We start from the raw sequence: 22,556 nt of genomic DNA, 5'->3' as shown, positions 1-22,556 counted from the left end.
AGAACTGCAAAAAAAAAAAGTTTCATTTGTTTGCAAAAGCACAGTCTACTAAATGTAAGGTTAGAGACAGAAGAAAGAAGAAGGATTTTATCTTACTTCTGCCAGAAAATAGAAACGTACGAAAAAGCACCAATACCTGTGTCCTTGCCTTTGTCGGGCCCAAGCTTTCCGCTGCAGATATAATGGGGTGGGGGTGGGGTTGGGAGGGCTACGGAGCCAGAGGAGGCAGGGACGTCCCCAGAGCTGAGCTCTGGGCTGATGCATCTAACTGAGGGCCGCGTTGCTTGACGCGTCTGGGGCCAACTGTCTGGCTGCTATAGCCCGACAGACAATCGGGCTGGAGCTACCAGGTGAAAGCATAGAGGCTTCTCCCTGTTGAGTTATAAACATAGAAAGGGGGAAGGACAGAATGAGATCTGTCATGTTAGAACTGAAGCTATCAGTATGAGCTCAAGGCTTGTTTATAGATATCGGAAAAGATACAGGTGTGTGTTTGCGTGTGCACACACTTATGCACTCCGAGCTCTCTCTGCTGAGTGCAAACGGAATCACACTTTGTATTATCATTATGACATTATATTTCTCCTGTTCAGCATCACGCGTCTGAGATTCAGCCACGTGGATCCAAGTGGTGCAATTCATTCATTTCTATCGCTGCGTGCTAGTCCATTGTGTAGACGTATCTCGCTTTATTCATTTTATTGTCCACATACACTTAAGGGTTCCCCCGCAGTGGTTTTGCTATTAAAGACAGCGCTGCTTTGAATGTTGACAGTCTGACGGGTCAGTGCAGGTCTCTCTGGCATGCAGTAGGCAGAGGATGTACCTAGGAATGTATGTTGACTTAGCCCTAGAGCTGGGAACAGGTGTGCACATCGAGGCAGCTTGCATTTTCCCAAACGGCCACAGTCACTTCTCCCTGCCACGTGCTCCTCTTAAAATGTGACTCTGACACTTCTTTCCACAGGAACTAGGGGGTGTTGTCCCCCTAGCTACTGAATCTGGACAGGTTTGTGCACAAGTGATGCCACATGATGTCTGAGGCTGTGATATAAAAAGTCATACTGGGCCCACCTGGTTCTCTTGGGACTCTTGCTCTTGGAACCTGGCCACCCTCCCTCGAGGACGTCCCCCAGGCCCTTAGCCCACAGCCTGAACCAGCTTGCCAGCCACATGGGTGCACCGTCTTGGATGTGGCCTGTCCAGCCCCCAGTGGAGATGCCCCAGCGGTTGCAGCGTGGAGTAGACCAGCTGTGCTGCTGAATCTTCCCCAAATAGCAGATCCATGAGTGAAAGAAGCGATTATTGTGGTTTCGAGCTACAAAGTTTGGGGGGTGGTTTGTTATGCAGCAACAGCTAACTGATGCACACACCCGATTTCTTTGGAGAATGCCATATTGTTTACAAGATAAATGTACCACCTGATGCTCTGGCTAGCAGGGTATGTGTCCAACTTTAATGGTTGTGCTCATTCAGTGTGGTTTTAGTTTGCATTTCCAAAGCTGCTAGTGAGGTTATTGGCCCTTTCCATGTTCTTCTCTGCAAGGAGACTGATTACAGGATTTGTCCATCATTCTTTTGGCGTGTTTGTCTTTTTCCAATGGATTTGGAAGGGTTCTTTATATATCCTGGATACTAATCATTTGCAAGGTGTATGTGTTGCAAATACTTCCTAGCTTTTGGTTCTTCATTCTCTTTATGGTCTTCTGAGGAACATAAGTTGTATGACACATACTTTCCATCCACAGTTTTAGGTGTGTTTCTCGTATTTAACAGTATTTACATTCTAATTAGAGAGTCTCTGTCTTTTTTTTTTTTTTTTTTGGTGGTACGTGGGCCTCTCACTGCTGTGGCCTCTCCTGTTGCAGAGCACAGGCTCAGGACGCACAGGCTCAGTGGCCATGGCTCACGGGCCCAGCCGCTCCGCGGCATGTGGGATCTTCCCGAACCGGGGCACGAACCCACGTCCCCTGCATCGGCAGGCGGACTCTCAACCACTGCGTCACCAAGGAAGCCCGAGTCTCTGCTTTTAATAGATGAATTTTTAATTCCATCATGTCTCTGATTACTCAAACGTTTCAATTTACTGTCACCTCATGCTGTGTTCTTCATTTATCATGTATTTTTCTTTCTCTCTTTTCTGCTTGTTGTTGGCACTGTCAATTTTTCTTCATTTCAGTTTTCTCCCAGCTGTTTTGAAATCTGTAAATTCTGTTTCCATTTTTCTCATGGAAACTTGGGTATTTCAGACTTTTTTTCTATCGATTCTAAAATCCTCTAGCTATACAAGAACTTCCGTGCGCCTTTCCTTCCTGCTCCTCCTTCCCCTTGCCATATGCCATGTTGAGCTCATGCGGGATTTTCTCTCAAGTTGTTATTTGACTTTCTTTGAGCAGTCTAAGCTAGTTTCTTTGTTGGCGTCCAGGTCTTTCTCTTGGGTTCGCGTCTCATTTTGCTTGGGAATGTCTTTCCGTCCTCTTTGAGACTTAGTGTATGGGTGTTTTCAGGTTGTGAAGACACCTTTATTTTGCTGTCTCACTTGAATGCTAGTTTCACTGTGTATGGAATTGTAGGTTCCATTCTTTTAGGATGGGCTTCCCTGGTGGCGCAGTGGTTAGGAATCCACCTGCCAATGCAGGGGACATGGGTTCGAGCCCTGGTCTGGGAAGATCCCACATGCAGCGGAGCAACTAAGCCCGTAAGCCACAACTACTGAGCCTGCACTCTAGAGCCCACAAGCCACAACTACTGAGCCCGCGTGCTGCAACTACTGAAGCCCGTGTGCCTAGAGCCCGTGCTCCGCAACAAGAGAAGTCACTGCAATGAGAAGCCCGTGCACTGCAACGAAGAGTAGCCCCCACTCACCGCAACTAGAGAAAGCCAGCGCAGCAATGAAGACCCAACGCGGCCAAAAAAAAAAAAAATTCTCTTAGGATTTTGACAGTTTCACCCCTTTGCCAACTGACAATCAGGTTCAGTCTGATTAAAGAAGATCCTTCCTCTCTGAAGGGTTTTTAGAAAATAACTTTACTCTTCTTTCCAATTTAATTTTTTTAATTAAACAATTTATTCATTTATTTGGCTGCACCAGGTCTCAGTTGCAGCGTGTAGGATCTTTTTTTTTTCCAGTTGCAGCATGCATGTGGGGTTAAACCCTGGCCCTCTGCATGGCAGCGCAGAGCCTTACCCACTGGACCACCAGAGAAGTCCCTCTCTGACTAGGCTAGTCTCTTCATCCTTGGAATTCCAGAAGGCCACTATGACATGCCTTCACTCCTCCTGGGCGTCACTTCGGTTGGTGGAGAAGCCATCCTCTCCGCCTCTCTCCTGTTTCCTGTCTCTCTTCTTTCACAACACGGCCTCCAGCTTCCTGGTTTGCATCTGCCTTGCCTGGGGTGGAGAAGGGTGCAGGCCCCGTGTGCTTGCTCTCCACTGACTCAGATAGCAGACATCTGGAAGAGCGGAGGACATACTTGCGGCTCCTGCCTCTGGTGCAGACGTGGTCGGGGCCCACTGCTGGGCCTGCCTCACCTTGGCTCAAGGGTGTGTCTGGAGGTGGGACCTTGCTCAGGAACTTGACCACTGGGTGACCTTGGCTGAGTGACCCTCCAAGCCTTCACTTTCCTACTTGTACACTGGATGCAATGGGGCACAAGTTCTGGTCAGCAAAGGGCCCCCAGCTAGGACACTTGGGTGGACGTGGCCAGCCTGCTCTCGATAGCGCGTTTGCTGGAAGAGCCTAAGCAGCGGAGCCCGCCCTGCCTGCCCACGCGGGGTAAGGTCTCACCGGCTCAGAAGGACCCAGCCTCTGCCTGGGGGGCATGTTCCTCCTACTGAGGGGCCTCCCCTGCTTGTCGGGGAGGGGGGCACCTGCTGCTCCTTTTCCCCAGGGCTGGGCTCCTTCACGGCCACTGCACTAACCTCAAATCCTCACCGAAACCAAGGAAACATCTAGGTTTCTCCCTCCTCCCAAAGCCCTTCGGGACTAATCTCGGGATGAAAACTGTCATGAAACCTCTGAATTTTGGCGTTGAAGCAAAGGCCACAGTGGAAGCAGCCAGTGGCAGCGACCAAGACTCAGGTCTCTAAACTGCTGCTGCGCAGGGGCCCTTTCTGTTCTACCTGGAGCGCAAGCGGGTGGTCCGGACCTATAGGCCCCATCCTAGGCCTGTAACTCCTGAAGGAGGGCCAGCTGGGCCGCCCTGCAGCCCCCATTCCCCAGTGCGCCCCGCTGCTTCCCCCACCCCTACCAGCACCTGCTTCCTCTCCACCAGCGAATAATCCTGCCCAGCATGGGCCCCTCGGGCTCCCCCCAATCCCCTGCCTGGCCCAGCCCGACCCCATGGGGCGCCCACTCGGGTCTCCACCACGCTGTGGTCTGGGCTCCCTTTGCCCCACGCCCGGCACTCCCCCAGGTCCCCCGAACACTCAGCCGGGCCTGACCCATCCAGTGCCCCCTTCTCCCGCTCTGGCCCCCACCTCTTCATCCCCTCCCCAGGGGCCTCCCCTCACGCCCTTCCCCCGCCTGGCACCCCCTCAGATGCCTCCAGACCCGGTGTGCGGCACCCCTCCCTCAAATCCCGCGCCCCCTCAGGCGCGCCCCAGCCCCTCTGCCCAGCGCCGGCTGGCCTCTCCCTTGAACGCCGCGCCCCCTCAGGCCTCCAAGCCCCCGTGTCCGGCGCCCCCTTAGATAACCCCCCCAGCCCCGGTGCCGGCGAACCCATCGCCCGCCCGGCGCCCCTCTCCCTTGAACCCCGCGCCACCTCCGATGATCCCCCAGCCCCGGGGTCCGGCGCCCCATCGCCCGGCCGGTGGCCCCTCTGGCCGGTCGCCCCCCCCACCTCTGCCCGTTCGCCCCTCCCCCAGGCCCTCCCCCCTCCGCTCCCCTCCGCTCCGCTCCCCTCCGCTCCGCTCCCCTCCCCTCCGCTCCCGTCCCCTCCCCCCGGCCCCGGCGGCGGCCGCGCGTCATGGCGGCGGCGGGCGGGGCGCGTTTCGCACGCAGCGCGCCGGGCGGAGCGCTCGCCGCATTGTTTGCTTCGCTGGGGAGCAAGCGAGCCGGCCCGGGCGTCCGAGCAGCCCCGCGCCAGCGCCCCGTCGCCGTCGCCGTCGCCGTCGCCGCCGCCGCCGCCGCCCGCCGGCCGGGCCCCCGCGCCGGGCCTCCGTCCGGCCCCACCGCCCGCGCGAGCCGCCGCCCGAGAGCCTGCGGCCGCCGAGCCGAGCCGGGCCGGGCCGCCGCCGCCAGGAGCCCGCGCCCAGAGCGGCGGCGGGCCGGGCCTGCGCGGCCGTTGGCGGAGGAGCCGCGGGCGCCATTAGCGCCGCCTCGGCCGCGCCGGCCCCCGCGCCCGCCGCCCGGCTCCCGCGGCCGCGGCCCCGAAGGTGAGTGCGCCGGACGGGCCGGGGCCGGGGCCGCCGCCTTGCCCGCCTCTCCCGCGGGCCGCCGCCGCCGGCCTCTCGGTGCTGGTGCCGCCGCCATGTTTGGCGGCCGCCGTGGCGGCGCATTGTCCGCGGGCGGCGGGCGGCGGGGCCGAGGGAGGCCGCGGTGTCAGGGCGGCGGCGGGGAGGCCGGGGAACCGGAAAGGAGAGAGGCCGGCCGAAGGGGAGGCCGGGCTGTCGAGGCGGGGAGGCCGGACCGGGAGGCTGGAAGGCCGGGCCGGGCGGCCAGGTCGGGTTGGGAGGCTGGGCGGCCGGGAAGGAGGGAGGCCGGCCGGTGGGGAGCCTGGAGGCCGGGCAGGGAGGCTGGAAGGCCGGGGAGGGAGGCCGGACCGGGAGGCTGGGCGGCCGGGGAGGCCGACGGGGAGGGAGGCTAGGCTGGCAGGCGGGAAGCCGGACGGGGAGGGAGTGCGGGCTGTCTGGGCGCTGGGGCCCGTCCCGCCCGCCGCGCCTTCCGCCCGGCCGCCCGGCGAGAAGGGAGCGGGCCTGGGTCTCGGGTCCGCCGGCCGAGCGTTTGCCCGAGGGTCGCGTTATGTAACGGACGCTCTGGGCACGTTGAGCCCGGACGGGAAACTCCCCGTTCCAGGGCCGCGTTTGAAAGACTCGAGGGGCGCGCGGACCCGGGCCGCCGCCCCCTCCTCCCCCCATCCCGCGCTGAGAGCCGGTGGTGGACTCAGCGGCCTCCGGGGCCCTTTGGAAGAAGTAACTTGACTGAGGTGTAATTTACGGAGGACGCGCGCGCTGCGGGTGCGCAGTGGAGTTTTGACGAAAGGCCGCGCCCCCGTGGAGAAGGCGCCCCCGTGGAGAAGGCGCCCACCGCCCGGGAAGGGTCGTGGGTGGAGGGCGCTGCGTGCACTCACCTGCCTGCAGTCCCGTCCCTGCACGAGGGTGTAAGTGGCTTGTCCGAAGCCAGGCGGGAAAGGCACTGATTGAGAAGGTGAGCCGGCCCTGGGTGCCGACTGCCTCTCTTACGGCCACATGGTTTTTCAAGGTGCATCTATCAGTAGGGTCTGGAGAGGCTGCTGATCGCCTTCTCGTGGGTACGCTTGTCCCCGCGCGGAAGGGTCAAGTGTGGGTGGAGCCCGAGGGCCAGAGATCGGGAAGTGATGGCCGGGTGAGGTGGTCTGCAGAGTGACCCGCGCCTCCTTTCCCTGTCACCATCTAGCTTTCAAGTTGCGGAGCTGCACGACCGTTAAGTGCTGTTCTGCGGGTACTAAGTGTCCAGAGCTTCAGTACCCTCTGGGAGAGCGTGGGTTTTGAAGGGCCGATTTTGCTTAGTACTGTTGGTTCTCTGCTTCCGAGGAGAAAATTACACGTTCGCTTTGCATCTGCTGAGTAACCGACTGTCGCTTCTGCCCCACCCCAGTAAGGACCCCTGAAGCTGTGCGCTGTGCCCTGGCGCACCGGCGTCCCCTCCGTGCAGGCTGCGGTGCTGACAGTGGGGGGGCCGTGCCCCTCTCCCCCAGAAGGGATGGCGGGGCCAGGGCTAGCTGGGCAGCGGCTTGGCTGACCGCACAACAGGAGTCCAGGGCTGCGTGGGCCCCTGGAGACCCCCGAGATGCAGGTGAGCGGCGGGTCGGCTGCTCGTGCTGTTTTCCGTGCCTGTCAAATTGCACGTAAAACGTGGATTTCTGTTTGACAGAAGAGAAAACCACAATCGGAAGGGTCTCTCTTAAAAAGTGCATTTTTAGGGTCCGCTGGGGTTTCCGCTCGGGTTTGAGACAGCGAAGCTGGCCCTGGGAGGGCTTTTCCTGGAGGCCAGGTGGGTCGCTGTGCGGAGGCGCCCCGTGCCGGCTCCTCGGGGCTCCATCCCGTGGCGGGCCTTGGGCTCCACCTTGGAATGTTGTCAGCCAGTCTCTTAAATGTTACTCTGCTTCCTGTTAGTAAAATGTGGTCGTTTGGAGGGAGGAGGGGTCCTTGTCATCAGTTCCTGAGGTGCCACCCTGCTTGGCGGGCAGTGGTCCAGAGTCAGGAGTCATCACACGAGTGAGTCCTGTAGTAGATGCGGTTGGTGGCAGACGGCGGACGTCTGAAAAGAGCAAATGCTCATAAGTCTCTGTGGCCCAGATTTCGGGCACCTGAGCCTGTGCTGGCACCTGAGAATGGGGGGGCTGGGGGCGCCTCTGTGGGCGGCGCAGGGGGTCTTGGGGTGGCCCTTGCTGTGGCAGGAGGTGGGCCCGGCACTGCGGTCAAGCCAGCAGCTGAGAAGTGCTCTGAGGGGCAGGGCAGGTGGCTGGCCCGTGGGGGCTTTTCGTGGTTGCCACTCCTGAGCCCTGTAGAGGCTGGGTGGAGGCCTTCCAGGGGTGAAGCCTGCCCCCAGGCCAGTACGGGGCTTCCCTCTTGAGCCCCGGAGTGGCTGGTGGCCCTGTGCCCTAACACGGTTGTGGAGGACGCGTTCCTCGAGAGGATGGACGGGGCTGTGGTCAGGCTGCTGAGGCTTCCAGGCTCCCTAGGGGTGCTGACGGGACCTCCACTTCGGGGCTCAGGGCTCTCTCCTGGGCAGCAGTAGTAGGGGAGCCAGGGGCCAGAGCCTGCCGGGGTCCAGCCCTGTGTGTGTGCTGTCCTGAGCTCAGGGCTGCGACCCCTGCTTGTGAGGGATGTGGCCGTCGGCTCGGTGACCTGTGGATCCAAGAAGGTGACTGGTGAGCAGTGGGCGTCAGCATCCTGGAAGGACTTGTCATCGCGTGTGCCTCTGGGAGCCCCTCTTCACCGCCTGCCCTCTCCTCTGGTCCCGGGAGTCCCTGGGGAGGGGCAGCCTCGGGGCAACGGGCTGTTGAAGGTTGTTGAGATACCATTGTGAGTCCCGGGATGAGTGATTTTGGAAACCTCAGAGATAGGTTTGCCGGGAGTTTTGTTTCGATTTAGCACGAGTTGCTTAGGTCTGCCCAAGCGTACCTGGTGGCTTTCGCCTCTCGTGTCCTCTGTGTGGAGTTAACGTGTCCTCTGCGTCCGTTTCAGGGAGTCAGTACCAAATGAGGAGGAAAGGCCGAGGTCATCGCGCTGCAGCGAGGCACCCTTCCTCCCCCGGCAGCACTAAGCACTCCCCCACGCGAGAGACGCTGACCTACGCGCAAGCGCAGAGGATGGTGGAGATCGAGATCGAGGGCCGCCTGCACAGGATCAGTATTTTCGACCCTCTGGAGATCATATTAGAAGATGACCTCACTGCTCAGGAGATGAGCGAGTGCAACAGCAACAAAGAAAACAGCGAGAGGCCGCCCGTGTGCCTGAGAACTAAGCGGCACAAGAACAACAGGGTCAAGAAGAAAAGCGAAGCCCCGCCCAGCGCGCACGGCGCCCCCACCCCGGCCAGCGCGCTCCCCGAGCCCAAGGTGCGCGTGGTGGAGTACAGCCCCCCGGCGGCGCCCCGGCGGCCCCCCGTGTACTACAAGTTCGTGGAGAAGTCAGCCGAGGAGCTGGACGACGAGGTGGAGTACGACATGGACGAGGAGGACTACGCCTGGCTGGAGATCGTCAACGAGAAGCGCAGGGGCGACTGCGTGGCGGCTGTGTCGCAGGGCGCGTTCGAGTTCCTGATGGACCGCTTCGAGAAGGCGTCGCACTGCGAGAAGCAGAAGCAAGGGGAGCAGCAGTGCCTGATTGATGAGGACGCCGTGTGCTGCGTGTGCATGGACGGCGAGTGCCAGAACAGCAACGCCATCCTCTTCTGCGACATGTGCAACCTGGCGGTGCACCAGGAGTGCTACGGCGTGCCGTACATCCCCGAGGGCCAGTGGCTCTGCCGCCACTGCCTGCAGTCCCGGGCCCGGCCGGCTGACTGCGTGCTGTGCCCCAACAAGGGCGGCGCCTTCAAGAAGACGGACGACGACCGCTGGGGCCACGTGGTGTGCGCCCTGTGGATCCCCGAGGTCGGCTTCGCCAACACGGTGTTCATCGAGCCCATCGACGGCGTGCGGAACATTCCCCCCGCCCGCTGGAAGCTGACGTGCTACCTCTGCAAGCAGAAGGGCGTGGGCGCCTGCATCCAGTGCCACAAGGCCAACTGCTACACCGCCTTCCACGTGACGTGCGCCCAGCGGGCCGGCCTCTACATGAAGATGGAGCCCGTGAAGGAGCTGGCCGGCGGCGCGGCCACCTTCTCCGTCAGGAAGACCGCGTACTGTGACGTCCACACGCCCCCGGGCTGCACCCGGCGGCCCCTGAACATTTATGGGGACGTCGAGGTGAAAAACGGCATCTGCCGGAAGGAGAGCTCAGCCAAAACGGTCAGGTCTACGTCCAAGGTCAGGAAGAAAGCGAAGAAGGCCAAGAAGACGCTCCGCGAGCCCTGTGCGGCCCTGCCGCCTGTGTGCGCGCCCTACATTCCCCCTCAGAGGTAAGCGTGGCGGGCCCGGGCCTGCTGGGAGGGCGCGCAGGGTCTGACCGCGTGCTGTCTGTGCGGCCCTGACGGTCCTCTCCAAGGTGGCCTCCTTCAGTCTCCGCTTCACGGGAGCATGGATGTTGCAAAAGACTTGAGTCTGTGAGACGGGGAAGTCTGTCTGGTTTCCTCGATGCCCGCGCGCGCCCGCGGCCACACCGACTGCAGCCACCCCGGCCTGGGGCCCCGCGGCGCCCCAGGAGTTGTTGTCATTGACGCGACAGAACACCGTTCCTCACCCTGCTCCCTCCCCAAAATTTGGGAATCTTGTGGGATTTTTAAATTTGCTGGAAACTTAAGCAGCGTGGCTGGGTAAGGCTGACCCTGGGGCAAAGATCAGAGTGGGGCGACAGGAGCCGCGAGGCGGGAGGTGCTGGCCTCCTTCCTGTCGTGGGACACGCTTTCTGGTTTTCCTGGTTGTTCTCTCGTGGTATCGGCATTGCCTGGGCAGTGTTGGGTTCTTTGCCTAGAGCTGTGCGCGGTGGTGGGGTCAGGACCCCGCTGGCCACCCCCATCCCTGGACTTGTTTCCTCCTCTGCTGGTTCTCCTTGGTACTGACTTGTGCTTTTTATCTTGTTGTGCCTGAGAACGCTCTTGTTTGGAGTACGAGGTAAGTGGCTCGATGAACTTCTCTCCGCGTGTGGTTTGGGAGAGACGCAGACACTTGCTTGAGCTTTGAGGAAGTGAAGCCCTGTATGGGAGGGCATGGGTCTCTAGAACAGTCTGGTTAAGAAAACAAAGCATCAGCATGATGAAGGGAAGACGTAAGTGGGTGTCTGCTCCCGAGAGCGGTTCTGGGATGTTGTCAGGTCGTGAGATGTGGTGGGAACTGCTACTGAAGAAGTGTGACCTTTTTCCCAGAATGACATTTTTTTGTCTTTACGGAACAGTACCTCTGTTACAGAATCAGTAAATTCAAAGCGAATACAAAGTGCTTATAATCCCTTTTATCCAGAGAAGCCTTCTGTTAAAATCAAGGTGTCTCTTTGCAAATAAGCCAGTCTCACTTTTAAAAGACAGTTTCACTTGGATTTCTACCTGTAGGTCAAAAAGTATAGGATTTGTATTAAGAGCTTCTATCTAAGAGCCCGAAATTTTCAGCTTTACTGAAATTGAAGTAAATGAAACAAAAAATGTGATCTAGTAAATTGAAAACCCAGAAGTCTGAGGTGCTGCCTTGTCTGTCCAGCCCTGCCTGGTTCCCGGCCCCAGGGTCTGCCAGCCCGTCCGCAGGAGAAAGCATCTGCGGTTGGGAAACATGGGTACCTGGAGTCTGAGATGACCCGGTCTGGTGGAGAGGACGACTTGCTTTGGAGTAAACACTTAAGCTCAGGTGACGGAGCTGATCCACGTGCTGGAGGAGTAGCTGGGCCATGCTCCGTCTTGTCCTTTCCTAATTTAGGAACAAACTGTGACTTCGGTTTGGAGCAGACGTAAACGGCACACCTGGATGAGTGCTCGCGGCCACAGGCTTTGCTGTCAGTGTTGCCCAGAGTTTCCGGGAGACCCTGACATCAGACCACCCTGTGGCGTGTCGGGGCAGGTGCTGGGAGGCCCAGGCTCACAGCCACTGCTCTCGTCCCGAAGCTGTGGCCTGAGCTGCGGCTGGGCTGCTGGTCCCGTTCTTAGGACCCAGGCACAGTGGCGTGTAGATGGGAGTAAAGCTCCATGCTCTCCACGGCCTCTGGCTCAGGACCCGTCTAGAGCTGCCACCAGGGTGGTGGGCGTTCTGAGCGAGCTTGGGAGCTGGCCCGGGGCAGGGGGGCTGGAAGAGGGGCTCTGGAGATCTAAGAAGAGGAGGATCCCCCTTATTCCCTGCAGAGAGGAAGGAGGGTTGGCTGTGAGAAGGCTGGGGGTGTGGCAGGAACTGTAAGTGATTTTGTGACTTGAGGGGTTTAAAAGCTTTCAAGTAAGAAAGATAACTCAGACCAACTAATTTTGAGATCATAGTCTGTTCTCAACAAGAGGGAGATGGTCGGTTTAATTTGTTTTATTGTTTAGTGTTTCTGAGCTACAAAGATTACTTTTCTTGTCTCTCAATAATAGACTCCGGAACAAAGATGCGGGTGTTCTGAGGCTTCGCCCACCTGTTCGAGGACTCCGAGCCTGTGGTCAGGCCGGCTGGCTGGGGCGGTCGAGGCCTTGCAGGCTGCCGCATGGCCAGGAGTGGCGCGGGCGCGTTGATGGGATGCTGTGCTCTGCCCTGGGCGGGTGGGTTGGGTCCGGCGGGGTCCTCGTGGCCGCTCGGTCCCTTTGCCTGTGAGGGTCCAGCCTTCAGCGAGGATGAGCTGCTCCTGAGCAGTTGTCCCAGTGGCGTGGAGCTGTGCCCGCCTGTCTGTGTCTCTCTTCCTGCACCTGTTCTCAAACCAGAATAATGCTTTTCCCAGCCCAGAAGCAGCATATTTAAAGTTGGGGGAGATACGAAAAGCCAGGGCTGAAGAAGGGAGAACAGGCGTGTGTTCTCCGTTTTCTGGCCTGCGCTGGTGCTGTGCTCTTTCTTTGTTAAGTGTTGCCTTTTCCTCGAGTAGCCGCTCTTCTGATTGGATCCTCTCTGCTTCTTTGTCCATTTCGTCTGCTTCGTGAGGGGAAGGGCGGGGCCAGTGGAGGTGGGCACCGGGGAGGGGCCAGGCCAGGTGAAGGGACTCATGGAGTTGGAGCCACCTGGGTCCCTTGGGGTAATTAACCTGGTCACTGTGCTCTCTCTGGTTGCGCTATGGGTGTCCCAGTGTATCTGGGGAGGAGGGGCCTCGAGGGAGGAGCATCCGGCCTGGCCTCGTTGATACGCGTGTTCCTGCGTAATGAGCTGTAACCGGAAGTGCGTGATGAGCATGGAGGATCCGGGTCACGGCTCTGTCCCCTTGAGGGCGCCGCTGGGACACCAGCTGAGGACGGCTGGAGAGCGGGTGCTTGGGAGCTGTTGGGCAGACAAATTTAATGCCTGTTGAACTTAACAGCAAGAAGTTTGCACTTGAGTTTTGTATGTCTTTTTTCATGTTTCTGGCAGTTAAGTTTATTACGTGTTATGGAAGTTCTCATGGGTTGTGGCCTGGGGAAATGGGAGAAGCCTGTCAGCCCCTGCAGGTGGGAGCCTGGCTCTGGGCGCCCCGTGCATGTGGGTGCCACCTCTGCTCTGTGGGCGCCGCCGGGCAGCCCTCCCGGGCAGCCCTCCCGCCCGCCTGCCCGGGTCCTCGGGGAAGGGCTGTTTAAGGAGCGACTCCTGGAGAGAAGCCCTACAAACCCAGCCAGAAGTCAGAAGTGCGGGTCGTGAAACGCACGCGGTGTGGAGAAGCCGGGCCGCGTGTCTCGCTCCTGCAGGTGTCCCTCCTGGTCACGTCGGGTGAGCCCAGCGGAGGCGGCCTTGGCGGCTCGTGCCGCCTGATGTGGGGCCGAGCAGTGTGTCTCCCCAGAGCTGCTCTGAGTGTTCTAGTTCCGACCCTCCTGTGGCTTCGTTGCTTTCCTTGGTTTTGAACTGGGGGTTGGGGGACTGGCGTCACCCCGGGCAGGTCCCCCATCCCGGCTGCCAGCTCCGGCCTCTGCACCTGCGAGGGCCCTCCTGGGGCGGGGCGGGGAGCGTGGGAGCGCAGGGGAGGACTCTGGATGCTTGCCACGTGTCTCCGCTGCGTCGCGGGCTCTCCTGACGCGTGTCAGCCTCGGGGATTCCTGTGTGTGTAGGACTGAAGCGAGTGCTGAGCGTGGTGCTGTGGGCCGCGCCCCGTGTCCCTCAGGCGTGCGGCCCCCTGGCTGGTGCCCTGCTCGCTTTACCCCCGCCCCCCTCCTCCTGGTGGTCTCTGCTGGGCCCGGCCCTGGCGTCACCCCCGCTCAGCAGGCCTGCTGTGCTCACACGTCCCGCAGCCGCGCATCCGGGCGCACAGAGCAGGCCCGGCCCGCGGGGAGGGTCTGCCGAGGTCATGGGATCCGGCAGTTTCTGGTCGCGTTCACCGTATCTGCTTCCGCAGAGATGGGGCGGACGTGCATTGAAGTTCTCTTCCATCCTAGCACTTGGAGTCGCTGCCTGGAGTGGGTGGCGGGATGGACCTTGGTGCTTTGGGCACCCTCCCCCTCCAAGGCACAGAGACCGGCATTGCATCTCGTCTTGTCTTCATTTCAGTTTCAGTTTTTTGTTCAGAAATAACTTCAAATTTATAAAATGTTGCAAAAGTCGGAAAAAAACCCCACCCAAACGCTCTTTACCCAGAGTCCCCTCTTGCCAATAACCCGTTTACCCTCTTGGGGGTGGTTTCCACGCGCCCCTGCGTGTCTCCCAGGGTGGGGCCGGCCTCCCCTGGAGGCTTCCTGCCTCCAGTCGGGACCAGTCCCACTCAGCCTCCTTTGATTTGGGCATCCCCAGACCTCTGTGTCCCCTGCGACAGGCCTTCGCGGCTCACAGAGGTGTGCCTGGGACTGCGGGGCCCTGCGTCCCCACCCGAAGGGAGTGGCGTCCCCTGCCCCTTGGTGACCGATGTGTCACTAGTGCCTCTACCGGATGATTTCTGCTCTTGATTTTTCTGGCGTCGGATCCGGGGTCCGGGGGCCCCTGGAGGCGACGGCTCCTCTCCACGTGGCCTGTCGCTCTTTTCTTCCTGGCCTTCCTCCCCGCGAGGCCTGGAAGGGAGCATCCCGTCAGCAGGGTCCTTCTCTCCCCGCCGGCGTGGACCGGGAGGTGTGGGTGTCAGAGGGGTCTGCCCTGTGGGCCCGGGCACTGAGGTGGGCAGCTCGAGAGGGGTTTCTCAGGAAATGAGGCTCTGCCCAGCTGCCTGTCACTGTCAACCTGCTTAGTGGTCGAGGGGAGGCCCCCGGGGCGGTCGGCCACCTGGCCTTGGCTGTGTGGCTGTGGCCGTGGCCATGGGCGCTGGTGAGGTCTGGCTGGGAGGTGTGGATGCGGTCCTGGGGCTCCTGCCTATGGTCCATGCGGTCGGGCGGGGGCACCCCGGAGCCAGTGTGGCCCAGAACCGCTTCCCTCCAGGGCCGACTCCAGGCCCCCGGGTCTGGCGGGTGGACTTCACTCATGTGCCCCGACCTCCCAGCGGGCTGAGCAGGTGTTGAGAAGGGAGGGTGGACCCCGCTCCCTGCAGACGCCGGCGGGCTGGCCCAGGTGCTCCTCCAGTGTCTGTGTGTGTCCGGTGGGGATGGCTTTTAATGCCATTTGTGCCTGTCTGTCGTGACTTTCATATAAAGATTTTAAAAACTAGATGGTTACGTTGTTTATCAAATGTAGCCAAAAAAAAGAAACAAACGTTAAATGACCACTCGCTTTTGGGACCCCTCCTGTCGCGTCAGCCCACCACTCGTCGGTCACAGCAACCGCTCGTTGTAAATGGGGCTGGGTTCCTCTGGTTTTCCTGCCCTGGGGGCTTGCAGTCCGGGGTGGGCTTGGGCGATGCCCTTGGACGCAGCGCCAGCACACCAGAGTCAGTCCCAGCTCTCCCGGTGGTGGGTCTCTCTCTTCCCGGGCTCAGCTTGTGGGTGGCAGGTTGTTTGGCTGTGCTCATCACGTGTTTTTCCTCAGCTTATCTTCTCATTCTTTTTTTTTGGCTGCATTGGGTCTTCGCTGCTGCGCAGGCTCTCTCTAGTTGCGACAAGCGGGGGCTACTCTTCGTTGCGCTGCGCAGGCTCCTCACTGTGGTGGCTTCACTTGTTGCAGAGCACAGGCCCTAGGCGTGTGGGCTTCAGTAATTGTGGCACGTGGGCTCAGTAGTTGTGGCTCACAGGCTCTAGAGCGTAGGCTCAGTAGCTGTGGCACACGGGCCTAGTTGCTCTGCGGCATGTGGGATCTTCCTGACCAGGGCTCGAACCCGTGTCCCCTGCACTGGCAGGCGGATTCCTAGCCACTGCGCCACCAGGGAAGCCCCCATTTGTTTCTTTACTAGTCTTTTTAGAGAGCACGGTTCTGGTCTTGTTGAGACTTTCTTGTGTGTTGTTTCCCGTTTCATGATTTTTTGCTCTTTGTCTTTCTTTCCTTCGCTTTATTGAGATTTAATTGACACATAACATCGTAAGTGCGATGATTCGAATCACTTACATGTTGTGAGTGTTTGCAGGATGAGGTCGGTTCGCTCATCCTTCACCTGCCGTACTGTTGCTGTGGTGGGGAGAAAATGGAAGCTCCCCTCAGCAGCCTTCCAGGGCGCTGCGCGGCCTTGGGGCAGTTGCCGCCACCTGTGTGCGGTCCTGGGACCTTCCTGTCTTGTCTTTTCCTGACTTCTTCAGTGGGGTGCTCAGCACATGACGAGTCAGCCTTGTATCTGTGCTGCCCCATTTGACTGTTGCAATAACTGAGTGCGTGTTAGAACACGCGTCTGCGTGCGTAGAGACCCCCGAGCTCTGTGCGTTAAGATGCATGCACTTTGCTGCCCCTCCGTCAAGCCGCTGTCAAAAAGGTGAAAACAGCCCCCAACGGAAGGGCGACTCCGGGGTGCCCAAGGTGAACACAGCCCCGTCCGCAGACGAGGAGCCCTGGGGTCCCCGGTGCCCTCTGCTAGAGCCATCATGGGACAGCGGAGATGCTCTGGCCGCTGCTGGCAGGCATTCCAGCCTTGCCTCTGGTAGCAACGCGTGACCAGGTGTCCCGAGCGGGTGGGCCTGTGGGCACGCTGGGGCTTGGGCTCTGCGTCTGCCTGGCTGCTCTCGCTGACCCCTGGCCTGTGCTTGGTGTGGAGCTGCCCCTTTGGTGGATCTCCCCCGGGCACCCTGGGCAGGGCTGCCCTGTGTGGCGCGTGGCCTTCGGCACCGAGGCTCGAGCCGCATCCACTGCTTGAAGGAGGAGGACCGTCGTGGGTCTGGACGCGGCAGAGCCGAGGGTGTCGGCACAGTTCTGTGCAGCTCAGGATCGTGCTTTTCAAAAAATGTGCTCTTGAAATTCCTTAATTTCTGACCTGAAATGTTGACGTTTGGTGCACAGTGGGGAAGCCTCCTTGTCCTGTCGAGGTTCAGTTCTCGGCTGCCCCGCTCGTCTTCCTGAGGATGTTTCAGCAGCAGGGTGACGGCAGGGACCAGGAAGCTGTCCTGCTGGCTTCCAAGGGTTTTACGCCGTTTTCGCGTCCCCTCGTGCAAGTGTTGTTACAAATCCTTCACGCTTTGCAGTCCTTGAAAGGGTGGAGTGTCGCAGGCGGCTTGGGGACGCTCACGGTCGTTTTGGGGAAGGGTAGCTGCCCCCCTCCGCTGCTTCTGCCTCCATTTATGCCATTGCTTTCCCTCTTGAGGGGACCAGGGCGCCACGGCCCCGAGCCCCGTGAGAGTGGGTGACTCTGCAGGGTCGGCCACACCTGGTGGAGGTCGGTGCGTGTGGATGTGCGACTCAGAGGAAGCGGAAACACCCAGGGCGCCACCCGTTTTTCTTCTTAGACGTGTGCTCCAAGGGCCGCTGGAGTGACCACGGGTGGACGCAGCCTGCGGGTAGGCGGAGAACCAGGGAGGCGGTGGTGGCCGTGAGGGCACCGCCGCTGAGAGGTGCGGTGGGATGCACGCGGTGTGTTAACAGTAACGCTGTGGTTTCTCGTTTCCATGATGAGAGCGCACCATTGTCTTGCTTTACAGCTAAACTCTGAGTTTTTCCGTGTTCTAGATTAAATAGGATTGCGAATCAGGTGGCCATTCAGCGGAAGAAGCAGTTTGTTGAGCGCGCCCACAGCTACTGGCTCCTCAAAAGGCTGTCGAGGAACGGAGCCCCCCTGCTGCGCAGACTCCAGTCCAGCCTGCAGTCCCACAGAAACACGCAGCAGGTACGTGCCCGCGCCCCCGGTGTCCCTCAGCCTCCAGTGCCTCCGAGGAGCTCGGAGGAGGCAGGCTCAGGTGTGTGGCCGGCCTCTCGGGCCAGGGGACCGCGTGCCGGCGTTAGCCCGGGGGGTGCAGGCAGTGCCTCCGTCTGCCTCTTTCCCGACTCTGCACGCTGGGATGCCTGCCGGGGGTGGAGCGGCAGGGGACAGGGGGCGCCGTGCGGGAGCGATGTAACTTGGGGGCCATGCCGAGGGCGACGAGGGCCAAGACAAGTGAGGGGGGGAGCAAAGAACAAAACCAGACTAGCGCTTACGTCTTAGCGGTTGATCTGCGTTCATAGACCCATCTGGTGTTGTAGAGCGTTTCTCTGAAAGGATGGATTTAGAAAGGAAGGGGTCGACTCTGTGCGATGCCCCAAAACAAGCAAGAGTCGTCTGCCCGTGTGTGCTGAGGGCGCAGCCTTCTAGAGTCGGGCGCACAGCGGGGGCCCCCCCAACCGGTTCCCGTTGGATCGCTTTGGCTCCCGCCGCCCCCTGAAGGCTCTGCCGTCTGTCCCTGTGCATCATCAGTCAGAGGGGCCCGGGCGCTGCGTCCGGCATCTGGGTTCCTGGCGTGAAGGGAGCTCCCTCCGCTGAGTTCTGGTTGGGGCAGAACTGCCTGGCAGCTGTGAGGGTCCCCATCCCTGGGGTCCCCACATTGAGGGAATCAGCCGCTGTTTTCATCCCGGTGTTTTGGGAGTTGCTGCTTCCCGACTGCTGTCGCTTCTCCTTGGTCCCGGCGTGAGGCCCGGGCTGAGCGCTGCCCTCTCCACCTCGCCAGCGGCGACGTCCTTGCTAGGGAGCCCCTTCTCTCGATCTTCCCAGTCCTGTCGTGCTCACAGCGTAGGTCATTGAACGTTACTAACACACTTAGACGCTCAGTTTGACGTCTTAAGGCTTTCTGGAATCCAGAGGAACCGTTAAGATCCTGGGCCTCTGTGGGGTGGGCCGTGTCCCCGACCCTCCTCCATCCCTAGGAAAGGAGGCACCGCAAGGCTACAGGGTGTGCTTCTCAGACCCGCTGCCCCCGAGGGTGTGCTGTTGGGGCCGTCTCTCCCCTGGGGGTCCTGGTGCCCGCAGTGCCATCTGAGTCCCCTCCCCCGAGACGTGGCACAGGCCTCTGTGCAGACGCAGTGCTGCCGCCCTTGTTTGCTCGGGTGGACCTTGCACACCAAGCGGCTCCCTGAGCCCTGGGCTGCGGCTACGGTGGACGTGCGCACAGAGGGGCCGGGAGGTGCCGCGTCCTGAGCCCTGCTGGCCTGCCGGGTGCTCAGCTGTCCCGCGCCCGCCTGCCCCCTCCATCCAGCGTCAGGACCGCTGACTGCTTGTGTTGGTCGTGCTGCCGACCCTGCGGGCCGGGGGCGCCCGTGCTCACCGGTGGGGGCCTGGCCCCTGGGGCTCACCCTCAGCCTTCCGTCAGACCCGGGCCTTAGTTAGTGGCGCCCTGCGCGCTCCTCCCTCCTCTGCATCGGGCCTGGAGTTCGGGTCTCGGTCAGGGCTGTGTTGGAACACGTGCCCGTGGGCCGGGAGGGCCAGCTGTGGGCTGGGGGCCGTTCAGGAGGCCGCAGGGCTGGAACCATGGGGACTGAGGTCAGCTGGCTTGCTTGGGTGCTGTCTCGGGAGCTCCAGGAAAGGGGGGCGGGGGCGGGGGCCCAGAGTCTGCAGGCCTCTGGGGTGGCGGGTAAGCAGGTGTCGCAAGATCGGGGCAGCGAGGCAGGACGGAGGGCTTCGTCCTCGCCTGGGTGACGGCAGAGAAATGGGAGACGTGGAGAATGCAGCCCCAGGAGTCTCGTCTCGGGGCCCTGGGGGGGCGCAGGGTGAACCGCGCTGGGAGTGGCGGCCCGGGGCCTATGTGGTTGCCGGTGGGACCTGGGCTGGGTTTGGGGGCAGGAAGCTGGGGGGTTGGAGGCGTGTGCACGCGAGGGGCCTGCCTGCACCTCAGGGGAGCGGGGTGGGGGGTCACTCCTGGTGGAGCATGTGCTCTCAGGAGGCCGGCACGAGGGTTCGAGACCAGTCGTGTTGTATTCCCATCCTGCCCCACACGAGGTAGATTTGTAACGATGGGAGGATTCACCCACAGGAAACGGGAAGGGGAAGCGTCAGCTCTCTTGGCAGAAGGAATTGGGAGGAACCACAGAGATCTGGGTCCTTATGACTTACACTGAGCCCTGAGGTGTACCTTGGCTTGGCCAGGAGAGGGCTCTGACTGGGTCTTACAGAGCCCAGCTGTGTGGCCTGTGTGGGCAGGGACACGGACGCGGGGCGGCCTGCCACCCGCCACGCTGGGGGCGTGAGCTCCCGCTTCGTGGGAAGGACAGGAGGCGGACGGGTGGAAGGGCGGCACCCAGCTCCTTCTTCCATCGCGTTCTAGCAAAGGTTGACTTGTGCGGACGTCCGAAACATTAATGTTCCACACGGGACGTTCAGGGCTTGGTGTGATTTTTGATGTTCTTTGAAACCTTAAAATTACTTGGTATTAGAGGTTAAGCTGACTCATTTAGCCCTGAGCCGGGCTCTGGAAGAGGGCACGTGCAGCCCTTCCCTCCCGTGGCCGCCTTCTGGTTGGGGACAGACAGACAGATGGAATGAGCTGGCCTGGGGCAGACGAGGCGCCTCGGGTTGTTGGGTGCTGCCTCCTCGGTGGTCTGTTGAGAGCGGGTCCCCTTGGCGGTGACCCTCCCTGGAGCCTGTCCTCCGCCATCCTGCAGAGCCTGCTGGGGGTGAGGGCCTGCAGCGAGTGCTGGGGTGGGGTGTGGCTCCTGTCCCTCCTGTCCTGCCTTTGAGCGAGCATGCCCGCCCACTCACCCCGATGCGCCCCCTGGCGGGAGAGCGTCCCCTGTCCGCTCTCTGGTGGCTTTGGGACAACACGGTTGTCCTGCTCTGCTGGGGCAGGGCCACTCGCTGTCTGCCTTGCTGCCGCTGGCGTCAGCTTCAGGGGCCGGGGTGGCTGTCCCTCAGGGTCTTTAGGCCCTTGGTGATGTCTGGGGAGTCGGGTGCGTGTGCCAGGGCCTCACCCCGCAGAGCTGGCCTGCCCTGTGCCTCCAGCACAGGGTTTTGATCCGACCTAGGTGGTCCTGACCCTGGGGGGGGGTCTTGGCGTCTCCCTTCCAGGCGGTGGGTGTCCTCCCCTCCTGTGTTGGGTGGACCTCGGCTCGACTGCAGGCCGTCCTCTAAGAGCCTCTTTCCTGAGAGTTTTTTGGAACCAGAAATGGCTTCATCACCGCCCCAGTTTGTGGAACTTCCCAGGGTTGGTTTTAGGTGAAGTAAGACCACTTGAGCAGAGTCAGAAACTCAGGCCCTTTCGTGCAGAAGAGGCGTGGGCCTCAGTCAGGTCCTGCCAGTGGTTCCTGCGTGGTGGGGCCGTGGTACGCGGGGAGAGCCGCCCTTGGCGGCCCTTCAGCCCTGCAGCCGGGCAGTAGCGGGCAGTGCGCACAGCAGATGGGCACCAGGGGCTTGTTGGGGCTTACCTGCCTTCCTCTCCTTCATTATCAGCTAAACATCCTTTTAGCTGATATTTTCAGTGTCTGTTTCAGACTAACGGACAAGGTGATTTTCAGATGCTCTTGGGGAATTTGGTTTTCTAAGCCCACCTTTCAATGTATTTATTTACTGGCTTTGTTCATACAGCCGATGTTACTGTTAACTCCTGGTTGATGCCTGAGAATTTCAGATAACGTAAAAACAAGCCCAGTGATTGGAATCTGGTGGAGCCTGGAGGACGCCTGGCGGAGAGGAGGCCCAGGGCCAGCCCATGTCCCCGCACCCGGCCTGCTGGGCCTCGCTCTGCTGCGTTTCCCCGTAGAGCGAGAAGAGAGGTGCCTTGCAGCTCGTCATTGGTTCTTTGCCTTCAGACTCCAAGGTCCTAGAGGGCAGTGTCAACCCCTGTGTGGTGGCCTCAGGGTTGATCCTCACCGTTTCCGCCCTCGGGGCAGAGCGCCCCCTGCTGCCAGGTTCAGGCTTCGGACTGGGATAGGACTGCGATAAGCGTCGGGGGCAGGACCCCGCCTGCTGGCTGTGCTGTTTCCGCTCTGTCTGGATGGGGGTGGAAACCCGAGGGGCAGAAGGGACCGGGGAGAGAAGAGGGCCTGAGAGTTGTGCCGCGTGTTCCGGCAACAGTGCCGGCGCTGCTGCCTTAGCTGAGGCTGGAGGTGTGTGTGTCCACGACGGCAACAGGGAAGGGGAGCCCCGTGCATAAGTCGGACTCGGCTTCGGGACTGCTGTAATCGGGAGGGCCCCAGACACCCGCTGGAAGCCTCAGCGGGGCTGGTGTGGGAAGGTGAGGAGCCCGACTGCCCCTTCCTCCCGGAGCTGTGGTCAGGCAAGCCTTCCGCTGAGATGCCGGCACAGGGTGGGCTGAGCCTGGGCACGTGGGCTTCCTGGTGGTGTTGGGCGCAGGCGGTAGAGGGTGGGTGCCTGGGGCTGGGGACGGGCAGCAGTCCTGACCCTCCGGGAGGAGCGCGCTGAGGGCCCAAGCGCCTGCGCAGCGCTGGGGCGGGAAGGAAGTGAGGACGTGTGCGTGGGAGGGCTGGGCGGCCTGGCTGGGCGAGGGTCTTGGGAGCGCCTAGCCGAGGCTGCCCGGAGGGCGCGCCGCCCGGGCGGCCAGGTCTCTCCACCGGCGTGCCCTGGTCCCCAGCCCTCGCTGCTCAGCCCCATCCCTCCCCACCAGCGCTGGCCTGGAGATGGGCTGGCAGGGTGCGCACGCGTGTCCCCAGGAAGGACGTGCGCGGGGCTGAGACGCTGGGGAGGTGGCGCCTGGGCCGTGGAGCCCTTCCTCGGCGGGTCTGTGCAGGGGACGAGGCCGACTCCATTCCTCTCTTCAGAGAGAAAACGACGAGGAGATTCAAGCTGCCAAAGAGAAGCTGAAGTACTGGCAGCGGCTGCGGCACGACCTGGAGCGCGCGCGCCTGCTCATTGAGCTCCTGCGCAAGCGCGAGAAGCTCAAGAGGGAGCAGGTGAGGCCGCGGGGGCGGGGCGGGGCGTCCGGGGGCGGGGCGGGG

The 22,556-nt window shown here is 61.0% G+C and overlaps 1 protein-coding gene across 8 annotated transcripts in view; it reads left to right on the top strand.

Annotated features, from left to right (window-relative positions):
• The first annotated feature begins 5,328 nt into the window (after positions 1-5,328).
• Positions 5,329-22,556, top strand: part of BRD1 (bromodomain containing 1) — a 34,898-nt gene continuing 17,670 nt past the window's right edge. For all 8 annotated transcript variants that reach the window (XR_009521271.2, XR_009521270.2, XM_069541220.1 and 5 more), the window contains exons 1-4: positions 5,329-5,376; positions 8,389-9,766; positions 17,370-17,526; positions 22,380-22,511. Coding sequence is in view for 6 of the 8 variants with exons in the window: in XM_069541220.1 (XP_069397321.1) it covers positions 8,403-9,766; positions 17,370-17,526; positions 22,380-22,511 (1,653 nt within the window). In the remaining 2 variants the exon portion in view is untranslated. The remainder of the gene's footprint in view (positions 5,377-8,388; positions 9,767-17,369; positions 17,527-22,379; positions 22,512-22,556) is intronic.

This window comes from Delphinus delphis, chromosome 11 (genome assembly GCF_949987515.2).
Source record: "Delphinus delphis chromosome 11, mDelDel1.2, whole genome shotgun sequence".
In the NCBI taxonomy this organism is placed as follows: Eukaryota; Metazoa; Chordata; class Mammalia; order Artiodactyla; family Delphinidae; genus Delphinus; species Delphinus delphis.
Note: the sequence above shows the minus strand (reverse complement) of the source record. Positions and strands in the feature narration are given on the sequence as shown.